This window comes from Colossoma macropomum, unplaced genomic scaffold (genome assembly GCF_904425465.1).
Source record: "Colossoma macropomum unplaced genomic scaffold, Colossoma_macropomum, whole genome shotgun sequence".
NCBI classification, from domain to species: Eukaryota; Metazoa; Chordata; class Actinopteri; order Characiformes; family Serrasalmidae; genus Colossoma; species Colossoma macropomum.
In genome coordinates this window covers 38,652,400-38,663,730 of record NW_023494802.1, presented here as the reverse complement: position 1 = coordinate 38,663,730, position 11,331 = coordinate 38,652,400, and the positions used below count along the sequence as shown (strand labels likewise).

At 39.1% G+C, this 11,331-nt stretch overlaps 1 protein-coding gene across 1 annotated transcript in view; it reads left to right on the top strand.

Annotated features, from left to right (window-relative positions):
• The first annotated feature begins 2,315 nt into the window (after positions 1 to 2,315).
• Positions 2,316 to 11,331, top strand: part of LOC118822928 — a 44,085-nt gene continuing 35,069 nt past the window's right edge. The window contains 4 exon segments of the mRNA XM_036592258.1: positions 2,316 to 2,429; positions 2,665 to 2,743; positions 7,870 to 7,986; positions 10,343 to 10,459. Of these exon segments, the coding sequence (XP_036448151.1) occupies positions 2,691 to 2,743; positions 7,870 to 7,986; positions 10,343 to 10,459 (287 nt within the window). The 5' untranslated portion in view covers positions 2,316 to 2,429; positions 2,665 to 2,690.

Sequence of the window (11,331 nt, the reverse complement as noted above, 5' to 3'; positions counted from 1 at the left end):
CAAGTATCAACAGTCAGTTAATTATAGAAAATGTTTTAAAAGGAAGCCTTCACTATTCTAAAGCAACAGAAAAATTACATACAAAAATAACAAAAATAAAGATCATTCTTTTGAGTTTAAAGTAGGGTTGGAGTACTTTTTATAACAACCAGTCAACAAACTTTTCAGCAAATGGGTTGTAAAAATGAAGTACTATAAATGCTAAAGGTGAATAAATGGTGGCTGTTCTGAGGCAGATGATTTTAGATTAGTTTATAATGTGGTGGTTTCAGAGCGCTCGCACTACAGTTCGCTAAAGTAGTTCACTAGGATTGTTTTTTAGTTTGCAAGCAGCTACGTCAGAGATAACCACTAAACTCTCTTATTTGTCTAAATAATTAAAATATAATGTTTAACAGTGATAAATGTTCTTCCTAATAATAATAATAATAATAATAATAATAATAATAATATGATGAAAATCTGTAGTAAATCTGTAGGAATTTCTACAGGATTCCTATAAGAAGTTTACAGTAAGTGCAAATAATTACTGTACACTTTCTTCCAGGACACCACACACGTATTATAGATCACTATAAAACAGCACTACAGGAATATTATAAAGAGGATATTATACATTATAACAGAAGTGTTTTACTGCACTATAGAACTCTTTCGCACAGTATTACAGTAAATATCCATCCATCCATCCATCATCTAAACCGCTTATCCTTCTGGGTCGCTGGAGCCTATCCCAGCTGTCATTGGGCGGAAGGCAGGATACACCCTGGACAGGTCGCCAGTCCATCGCAGGGCAGACAGACAGACACACACACACTCACACCTAGGGGCAATTCAGCATGTCCAATTAGCTTAACTGCATGTTTTTGGACTGTGGGAGGAAACCGGAGTACCCGGAGGAAACCCACGCAGACACGGGGAGAACAGGCAAACTCCACACAGAAACGACCCTGGTTGTCCGGCCAGGAATCAAACCCAGGCCTTTCTTGCTGTGAGGCGACAGGGCTACCCACTGCGCCACTGTGCCGCCCCTATTACAGTAAACAAATCTGATATAATAAAACAATGTAATATTTGCATTTTATAGGGTTAGCAGGGTTAGCAGGTAGCATTAGCTAGTTAGCCTGCTATTTTGGATGTATGACTAATTAAAAATCTATTTACAGTACATTTCTATTGGATACACACTGAAAGTGTTTATGAGAGATTCTATTTATATCTGCATGTATGTATAATGTCAGTTTGGCTGCATGTAATTGTTTTTCTTTTGTTGTTGTTGTTGTTCTTGTTTTATTGCTGTAATGTTTGCTGGTTGTTGTAGACTCTTTCAGTGGTTCCTGGCTCATCACACCAGTCCTCCGAAGCTGAAGTTGCTAATTAACTAATTATTTAAGTATTTAAATAATTATTATTATCTAAGTATTTATGTAATAGCAGCAGTGCTGGACGAAGTACACAAACCATGTACTTGAGTTAAAGTAGAGATACCCAAGGTAGAATATTACTCCACTAAAAGTAGAAGTTCCTCCCTTTAGACCTCCACTCGAGTAAAAGTACAGAAGTATTCACCTTCAAATGTACTTATCAAAAGTAAAAGTACTGAAAGATTAATTAACTTAATGCAACTTAGTTACAAGTTTAAAACTTTAAACTCAGATTCACAAATGAGTTTCCTTTACTAAACTGCATCTGTAGGTCTCTGTTCATAAACATAAACTAGCCAAAACTAATTTACTATAAAATGAAATGTGTTTGTATAAATTCAGAATAAAGACACGTCAGTCACAACTGCATATGAGTACATATTTCTATATTGTGGTCTGTTTACACAAAGTTAGGTTAGTTCATCATTTATGTTGAATAGACTCTCCCAAAATTTTACAAGCTCAAAACTAAGTGACCGCTGTGCCCTGATTGGTGTTCTTGCTTTTTGCTTCTTTCATTTTGACATGTTATGTTTTTATACACACATAAACCAAAAGGAAGGACAGATTTCTCATAATGTAGTGAAGTAAACAGTGAGATATTTGACATTGAAATGTAGTGGAGTGAAAGTAAAAAATAAATAAATAAATAAATAATAAATAAAAAGTCACCCAAAATGGAAAAACTTCAGTAAAGTACAGATACACAAAAACTACTTAAGTATAGAAACGAGTTATATTTACTTTCCACCACTGACTAGCAGTATGTTTTAACCAGATCTCTGAATTACATGACTTACAAACTCTAACAGTACACAGAGTGACCAGCAGGGGGCAGGAGAGCGCTCTGAACTTTAAACGTGTTTTCAAGGACCGTTTGAGTGAAGTATGTCCCGCCCCTCCTCCTGCTCAGGAAACTGGTTCAAACCAGTTTCAGTGAAAGTGAAACTTTACGGCTCCATTTTGTGCAGAAAGGAAAATAAAGCAGTTTGGGAGAGAAAGACGGTGAGTCTGTAGATCTGATCTGTAGTTTATTATTATATGAATCTGCAGTAGATAAAGATCAGTTCAGTAGATTTTTACTGAAGTCTTAACTAACAGAACTGACTCTCTGACCTGATGACTTTAATATACCTCTGTAAGTAAACAGGTTGATGACGCAGGTCTAAATATACGAGAGTGATTTGGAGCCAAGTAACTGTGTGTCCTGCTCTGTTTCTCTGTATGTGTCTGATTACAGGGTTCCAGCTGTGACCTGTAGGAGACATGAGCTCCAAAATGAGCTCCTCTGGAGAAGAACACACAGAGAAAGACCAGAGGTGAGAGAACATATGTAGTGCTGCCAGTTAAATGGCCCATTTCCAAAATTTTATTGATATACAGATGTCAACATGTAGGCATGCAGTGTGACCAGTCGAAGGACAAGCCAGTATAATTTATAGAGGGAGAGTGTTTTAACAAGCTTAGGTAAAAGTTTAAAAAGTGTATATTTTCACAAATCAATTGATCCTTAAAACTAGTATAACTGAATGTGGCACAGCAGTACAGGACACAGTAAAAACATGTCTTTGTGGTGTTTGTGAGAAAAAAATACATTAAGATGTCATTCTTGGGTAAGTAAAAAAGAAGACCTGAGCCACTTACACACCACAGTGCATTCCTTTTTCATCATTAAGCACTCATCAGCAGTTGGCTAGACTGGTGGGTGAATTATACAGTAATACTTATGTTCTTCCCACTACATTTTACTCCATGTCATTGTTATTTTTTAATAAAGGCCTTATTATGCTTGTCATAATTTCACGTTCGATCTAAAACTTTATTTTGGACATATAGTCTATATAATATAGACTATACAGACTATATGGCCAAAAGACACCTCTCCTAATTACTGAGTTCAGTTGTTTCAGCCACACCCATTGCTAACAGGTGGATAAAATTAATTAGCCTCGCAGTCTCCATAGACAAACACTGGCAGTATGTGGGTCATACTGATGAGCTCAATGACTTTAAACATGGCTCTGACACAGGATGCCACATCTGCCACAAGTCAGTTTGTGAAATTTCTGTCCTGCTAGATCTGCCCTAGACAACTGTAAGTGCTATTACTGTGAAACGGAAGCTCTTAGCAGCAAGTGAAGTCACTGGAACATTCTGGAACTGGAACTGGAACTGGAAGTTTTGTGGAAAGCTTCCACATATAAACGGTGAATCTTCTGCCCTCGCAAAAGTAAAGTATGGTGTTCCACAAGGCTCTGTTTTAGGACCTGTATTATTCACATTATATATGCTACCACTGGGCACCATTATCAGTAAACATGGCATAAATTTCCACTACTATGCCGATGACACTTAGTTATATTTAGCAAGCGACCCAGATGATAAAATTAAACTTAGCAAGATTGAAGACTGTATAAAAGACATAAAAGACTGGATGTCGAGTAACTTTCTTCTTCTAAACTCAGATAAAACAGAGGTTCTACTTCTTGGACCTAAAGCAGCCAGAAACAAACTCTGATTTAACACTTAAACTTAACAATTTCTCAGTTGCATCAAGCTCATCTGTAAAAAGCCTTGGTGTCATTATAGACCCTGATCTGTCCTTCGACGCACACATAACTAATATTACTAGAACAGCCTTCCTGCATCTCCGCAATATTGCTAAATTGAGAAATGCATTCTCTCTACAGGATGCAGAAAAGTTAGTTCATGCATTTATTACTTCAAGGCTAGATTACTGTAATGCCCTGCTGGCTGGACGTCCCAGCAAAAGCATTAACAAGCTTCAGTTGGTCCAGAACGCTGCAGCCAGAGTTCTTACTAGAACCAGAAAGTTTGACCATATCAGCCCAGTTTTATCAACGTTACACTGGTTACCAGTTAAATTTCCCATTGATTATAAAATCCTATTACTGACCTATAAAGCCCTAAACAGACTCGCCCCTCAGTACCTGAGTGAACTTCTCTCTCACTATGAACCATCACGCCTACTTAGATCACAAGGTGCTGCTCACTATTAGTACCTAGAATTAATAAAGCTACATCAGGGGGGAGAGCTTTCTCATACAAAGCCCCCCAGCTTTGAAATAGTCTTCCTGTTAATGTTCGGGACTCAGACTCAGCCTCAGTGTTTAAGTCTAAGCTAAAAACTTACTTGTATAGTCGAGCCTTTGGTAATTAGTTTTCCCTGTCAGTTCTATACCTGACAGAGTCTCTGCTGCTCTGCTAACACTGTAATCTGTGGTCAGTCGCCCATTACAGAACTGACACCCATTACAGAACTGACTCTCAGTTCTGTCAGTCACCCATTACAGAACTGACACCCATTACAGAACTGACACCCATTCGAGTCCCATCGACACACATGACTCTCAGTTCTGTCAGTCACCCATTACAGAACTGACACCCATTACAGAACTGACACCCATTACAGAACTGACTCTCAGTTCTGTCAGTCACCCATTACAGAACTGACACCCATTACAGAACTGACACCCATTACAGAACTGACTCTCAGTTCTGTCAGTCACCCATTACAGAACTGACACCCATTACAGAACTGACACCCATTGTAGAACTGACTCTCAGTTCTGTCAGTCACCCATTACAGAACTGACACCCATTACAGAACTGACTCTCTGTTTTCCTTTCTTTCCTTTGCCGAGTTGAACAGCTGCCCATCCTGTGCGTCTGATGCTGCTGCCTCTGCTGCCTTGATCGGGTGCCACTGCTCGCCGTGCAAACCTCACCCCCACAACCTGACCCCACTGATGCTGCTGCTGCATGAACTAAACTATTCAAATTAATCATTTGCTCCACCTGTTTTCCCCGTTTCTGTACTATAATACTTTATACTAACAATGTTTACTATCCGGTGTCATCCAGAGGAGGATGGGTTCCCCTTCTGAGTCCTGGTTCCTCTCAAGGTTTCTTCCTGTTTCTCTTAGGGAGTTTTTCCTTGCCACTGTCGCCACTGGCGACGCTCATGGGGGCTCGGACCCGGATTTCTTTCTGTAATGCTGATTTCCTTGTAAAGCTGCTTTGTGACAACACCTGTTGTAAAAAGCGCTACATAAATAAACTTTGCTTGCTTGCTTCCCAGAAGAGTGGATGGCCAAACTCATATTAACACATTTGTTCATCAAATAAATAAACAAAAAAGCAAACAAAAACCACAAGAATGTCCAAAAATGGTTGATTTACATGAGAGTGCTGAATCTTCTTTTGTTTTAAAGTCATCGTTGTAAAAAGATTTTTCCTCAACTGATTTTGGAGCATTTCTTTGGTCCATTTGTCATAAAAATTTATAAAGGGGATCTTTGAGTTCAAATGATGTAGAAAAAAAATGGAAATACATTGATAAATAATATTAAAAACATCTTTGGTGGAAAGATCAGAACTGAACTCAGCTGGTGTTCATAAAGAGTTATGAGTCAATGGATCATCTATATCACAGAAAGGGAGTGTTCTACACAATGACTGTGTCCCAATACCTAATGAGCTCTCTTACTAGCCGCTGTCTACTTAGGCAGCATTCTAACCGTGATCAAACCTCATAAGATACTGCAGTTAGGCAGCAGTAACCTCACCGCTTGTTCCTGCCCACTGCATGAGAACGACATTTACTGACCTCAGCCATCAGAATTGCCTCAGCATTTTACCACCATGGACCCTGCTCTGGTGGTTTTAATAGCGATTTTATTTGTATTTCCTCTACATAAAACAGCGGAATAGACAGAAGGATGCTGAAATTTAAGAATTTAAGCACTACTTGCAGCTCTTGAACAGTTCAAATTTACAAAGGTAAACTTTCCTCTAAGCATCTTCAAACAAAACATAATCTTTAAACAAAAGTCACATCACGTTGCACTGATTGCCTCAGCAACTCAGGAAAGATTCAATGCTCTCTTGATATTCTGTCAAATTAAGATTAGGCAGTAAAGTAGGCAGAATATTTTGAGTATCAAAAAATTGAGACACCTTTCTTGTTGGAGGTGTACGTATTATGACAATTATTATGCTGTATTATGCTGCCTATGTAGAGAGCTCCCTAGGTTTAGAGATATATACAGTGATCAAGCATAATGTTATGACCACCTCCTTGTTTCTACACTCACCCTGTTCTTCAGTGGTCAGGGTTACGACCCCCACAAGAAAGTCCAGGGGATAATGGGGTCAGTAACATATGATTTAGATGTGATGTTTGCAGCACGAACCAGGAAGGAGCAAGACATGAATAGGATAGCTTCTTTTCTTATTTATTATACGCTAGGGGTAAAAGATAAAATACACTCAGGCTATGATTTGAGTGAGACCTCCAATACTATGTACAATATTTATAAAAAAAGGGCAAATATGCTTGCTGTCAAAAAGAGCGGGATTCTGGACCTGGACGGCGCTAAAGGAAAGAAATTAACAAAACAAACGAACAAAAAAAAAACTACCTGAACTCTTTAATTGAAATCCTCACCTAGTAGAAAAAAAAAAACTATCTACACTAGTCTTCCCTATGGCATAACATAAATACATGGGTTGGCGTCCGCACCTTGCCTAAGGTGTCTATACAATGGGCAGCTATGTGATGTAAAATGTATGAGCACGCCCATCTAACCTGTCTAGAACCCCAAGAAAGCACAGCAGCATATGAGAGAGAGCAAAAGGGAGAGAGAGAGCATAGACAGCCATAAACAGCAAGACTAGCGTGATTAACAGTGCGCGGCACGACACAAGCTAAAATGAACTGAACAAACACACTGACACTCCTCACGAGCTTTGCCAGGCTGCTTTTAAAGTTCAAGTCCCTCCTCCAGGGCCGGAACTCTGCATGATGATTTGCCGTCAAGTGGTATACGTCAAGCCCCTAACGACAACCAACACCGCAGCCAACCTGTAGCAGAGATAGGGAGCAACCGAGGGAGGAGACATACGGAATAGAGAGGGAAAAGAAAGAGAATGAACGGGCAAGCGCGAGAGAGAGAGAGAGAGAGAGAAGCATACCGGCCAGACACCCCTTATCCAGGCCGGACACGTAACAAGGACCCCCATGGAGCCCCACAGAGCAGATACTATTTGGGTAGTGGATGATTCTCAGCACTGCAGTAACACTGACGTGGTGGTGGTGTGTTAGTGTGTGTTGTGCTGGTACAAGTGGGTCAGACACAGCAGTGCTGCTGGAGTTTTGCCTAGACAAGCCCACTACAACCACAGGGACCCTTACCTCCACCACGAGCCCTAAAAAGTGTGACAGCTCTCACAACGCCCGATCCCTTCAGTATAGACTGAATGAACTTGCTGACTCCTTCTGCACTTTGTATCTGCAGTTTCTCACTCTGATATCCAAACAAGTCATGTACTTTAATTACTTTGTTTCATTGCAACTTTCTGTTTTTAATCACACTAGAAACACTGACTCTAACGGTTTCTTTTCTCCATTGATGTGTTTTAGTGTAATTCACAGAGAGAGATCAGCCTCACCTAAACCCAGCTGTGTGTCCATGAAGAGTGAGGAGTCAATGGATCATCCTTTACGCTTCAGAGAGGGAAAGAGTTCTCCTGCTGTGAGGTGAGGACAGAGTGATGGTTTAGGATACTTTTCCTCACTCCCAGTCCAACCTGATCAAACTCACTCAAACATGGGTGCCAATCATTGTTTAATTATTGGGAGGGGCGGAGAATAATTTTGAATTTATTATTAATAATCAGTCCTTCATTATACACTTTTGTTATTATGTTGTGTTTGTTATGCACCTTTGGGATGAACTAGAATGGCGATTGTGAGCCAGACCCTCTCATCCAACATCAGTGTCTGACCTCACAAATACTCTTTTGACTGAATGGGCACAAATTCACACAGACACAATCCAAAATCATGAGGAAAGCTTCCCAAAAGAGTGGAGGCTGTTATAGCTGCAAAGGATGGCCAACACCATATTAAAGCAATGTCTAAAAAAATTAAAACTAACAAAAACAAAAGCACTATCAGTCTCCATTAGCACTATAAATCTTCATTAATGTCATAAGTTTTTGATAATCATTAATATTTAATATCTTACAAAACTTTCAAGATACAAACTCCACGTTGCATCAAGTTGTTCATTGGTTTGGTAAGGACAGTTCAGGTGGGATTTGAACCAAGCACCTTCTGTTTGGTAGGGATATGGTTTCATGGTGAGCCATGAGGCCCATGGCAACATCACATTTTTTTGACACAATTTACTGGTAGTGAGTAATGAGGAACCAGGCACCATTTTAGGAACTAGTTTTCAACTTTCAATTATTGTGGTTATTGTATAACATAATAGAAAATTCATTTACAGTACACCCTCTATTTGTCATTCTGTGCACATGTTTCAAATTTAGTTATAATCAGACAATTGCTTATGTATTTGTAGCACTTTAGCCAGGTCACATCAATTTGTTCAAATGTTGCTGCCACATTCTGGTTAAAATTATGATGTTTTTAGTTATCATTTATCCTCAGACTCCACAGATTGTTCTAAGACCAATTTTGAGGTGATTCGATAAAAACTCAAGCAATGTGAAAACATCACCTTTAAACTTTTAACAATTGCAGAACTAATTTGGGTTTTTTAAAAGACTTGTATTTGTGAAATTGTCAAGCTCGGTGGAGTACATAAAATTCAGAAGCATTCTGTGCCACATGAGAAATATTGTAAAGCCTACAACTGTATGTATATTTAAAGTCATAATTTGCATTTAATGTAGAAGCTACCTCTGGTGACCAGAGAATTTATTGCCATTTTGGATTCTGTGGCCAAGATGGGTTTAAGTTTTTAAATTTTAAAATTTCCATATTTTCTGTGCAATTTTGGAGCACACCTATAATTGCAAAGGTTTAGATGTTAATGAGATGTGTAGTTTGAAACCATTATTTTTCTTTATTTCAATCATAGAAAGAAATACTAACATTTGAGTAAGTATGCATTACATTGAGTATTGTAGGGGCCCATGGAGACCAATATAATCAACACTTTGCATTCTTCCTCAGGTGATGGTTTTGGACAGTTTTTCCAAACTTGGCTATAATATGAGAAAGACTGATAGATTTGTGGCCAATTATGTCATAAAAAGCAAAGCCAAACAGAGTAATTGATGTCTCATGGCTGTTCTTTGCAAAAATGTCAAGATTATTTTTGATAATCACTTACTGGCAGACTACACAGATGGTTTCAAAACCAAATTGTAGAAAATTTGATTAAAACCCACAGACCAGTTTAAAAACCTCATTTTTCAAACTGGGAAAATTGCAGAAAAACTTAAAAGAATTTTAAAAGACTTGACAAAATGTCAGTTTCTGTGCTATGCATGAAGTGGAGTAATTTATTTTTGACCAAAAAAATCAATAAGATTTATTGTTGTTTTTTTTTTTTAGCACCACCTCATGTTCAATTGAGGTCAAACTTTATAGGCTATTAGAGAATGCCTATGTGGACATATCATTCAATTTCTGTGATGACTGCACAATGCTAAGCTCACCGAATGATTGTTTAATTTTTTGGCCAATGGTGACCATATATGTCCAATGATTGAGTTGTCTCAATTGGCCAAACGGTAGCTGACATTTTGTGTTGTTGTAGTGCCCCCTATTGAACTTTGGTATTGCAATTGGTATCCATCTTGGTGGGCTTCCACAGAACAATGCGGGGTATAGGCCTGTTAAGTTTCATGAGAATTGGTCAAAGCAATCCTGATCTGTAGCCACTGAAGTGATATAAGCTAAACCTTATTTAGGGACCATATGGGAGCTCTTTGTGGTTCTACAATTACAAACTGTGGTCCACTGTAGTTCTCTGCATACTTTGTTATCCAAACAAAACACATACTTTAATTTCTTTCTGCTTTTTAACTCACTTAAAACACTGACTGTAATGGTATCTTTTCTTCACTGGTGTTTTTAGCGTGATTCAAAGAGAGAGATTGGACTCACCTGAGCCCAGCTGTGTGTCCATGAAGAGTCACGAATCAATGGATCATCCATTACGCTTCAGAGAGGGAGACAGTTCTCCTGCTGTGAGGTAAGGGGAATGTGATGGTTAAAGACAGTGTCCCAAGGATTTTGAATTTCTTAATAATTTGTTAATAATATTTAATAATTTGTTATTGTGCAATTTTGTTATTATATTATGTTTATTCATATTTAGCCTGTCGGTACCTATCTGCAAAGTAGGCAGTCTTCCAGCTAGTTTCTAAAGTCCTCGTTCTTCAGCTTGACAGCCTCTCTCTCCACCAGTGTCCACCACCGGGTTCTTGGCTTGCCACCCTGTCAAGCACCAACAAGATTTTGGCCACAGCTATACTTGGCAGCTTCCACATTGGAGGTTTTGAACAGGGTCTATTTGGACTCCATGTCCCCTACCTCCTCTGGTGCATGAGAAATGTTTTAATGGAGGTGGTAATTAAAATAATTCTGTCAGATGCTCTGCCAGTTGTTCCTAGCACACCTTCACTGTTTGCTTGGGTCTACCAGGTCTGACTGCCAGTCTTCCTTGCCATCTGATCCAACTTGCCACCAGATGGTGATCAGTTGATACCTCAGCACCTCTCTTCACCGGAGCATTCCGAACATATATTCCCAAATCAGATGAAACAATAAAGTTGATTATTGACCTTTGACCCAAGGAGCTTTGGTACAGAGTACACTTATGAACATCCTTATTGACAGTCCATGACTAACACAGAAATCCAATAACAATTCACCATTCGGGTTTAGATCGGGCAGGCCATTCTTCCCAATGTCCCCGCTCCGGGTTTCCCAAACTTCGCCAACATGAGCATTGACGTCTCCCAACAAGACTTTGGAGTCTGTAGTTGGGGCCTGTTCCAGAACCCCACCCACTCGCTCCAAGAATGCTGACTATTCCAAACTGTTGTTTTGTGTATAGGTACA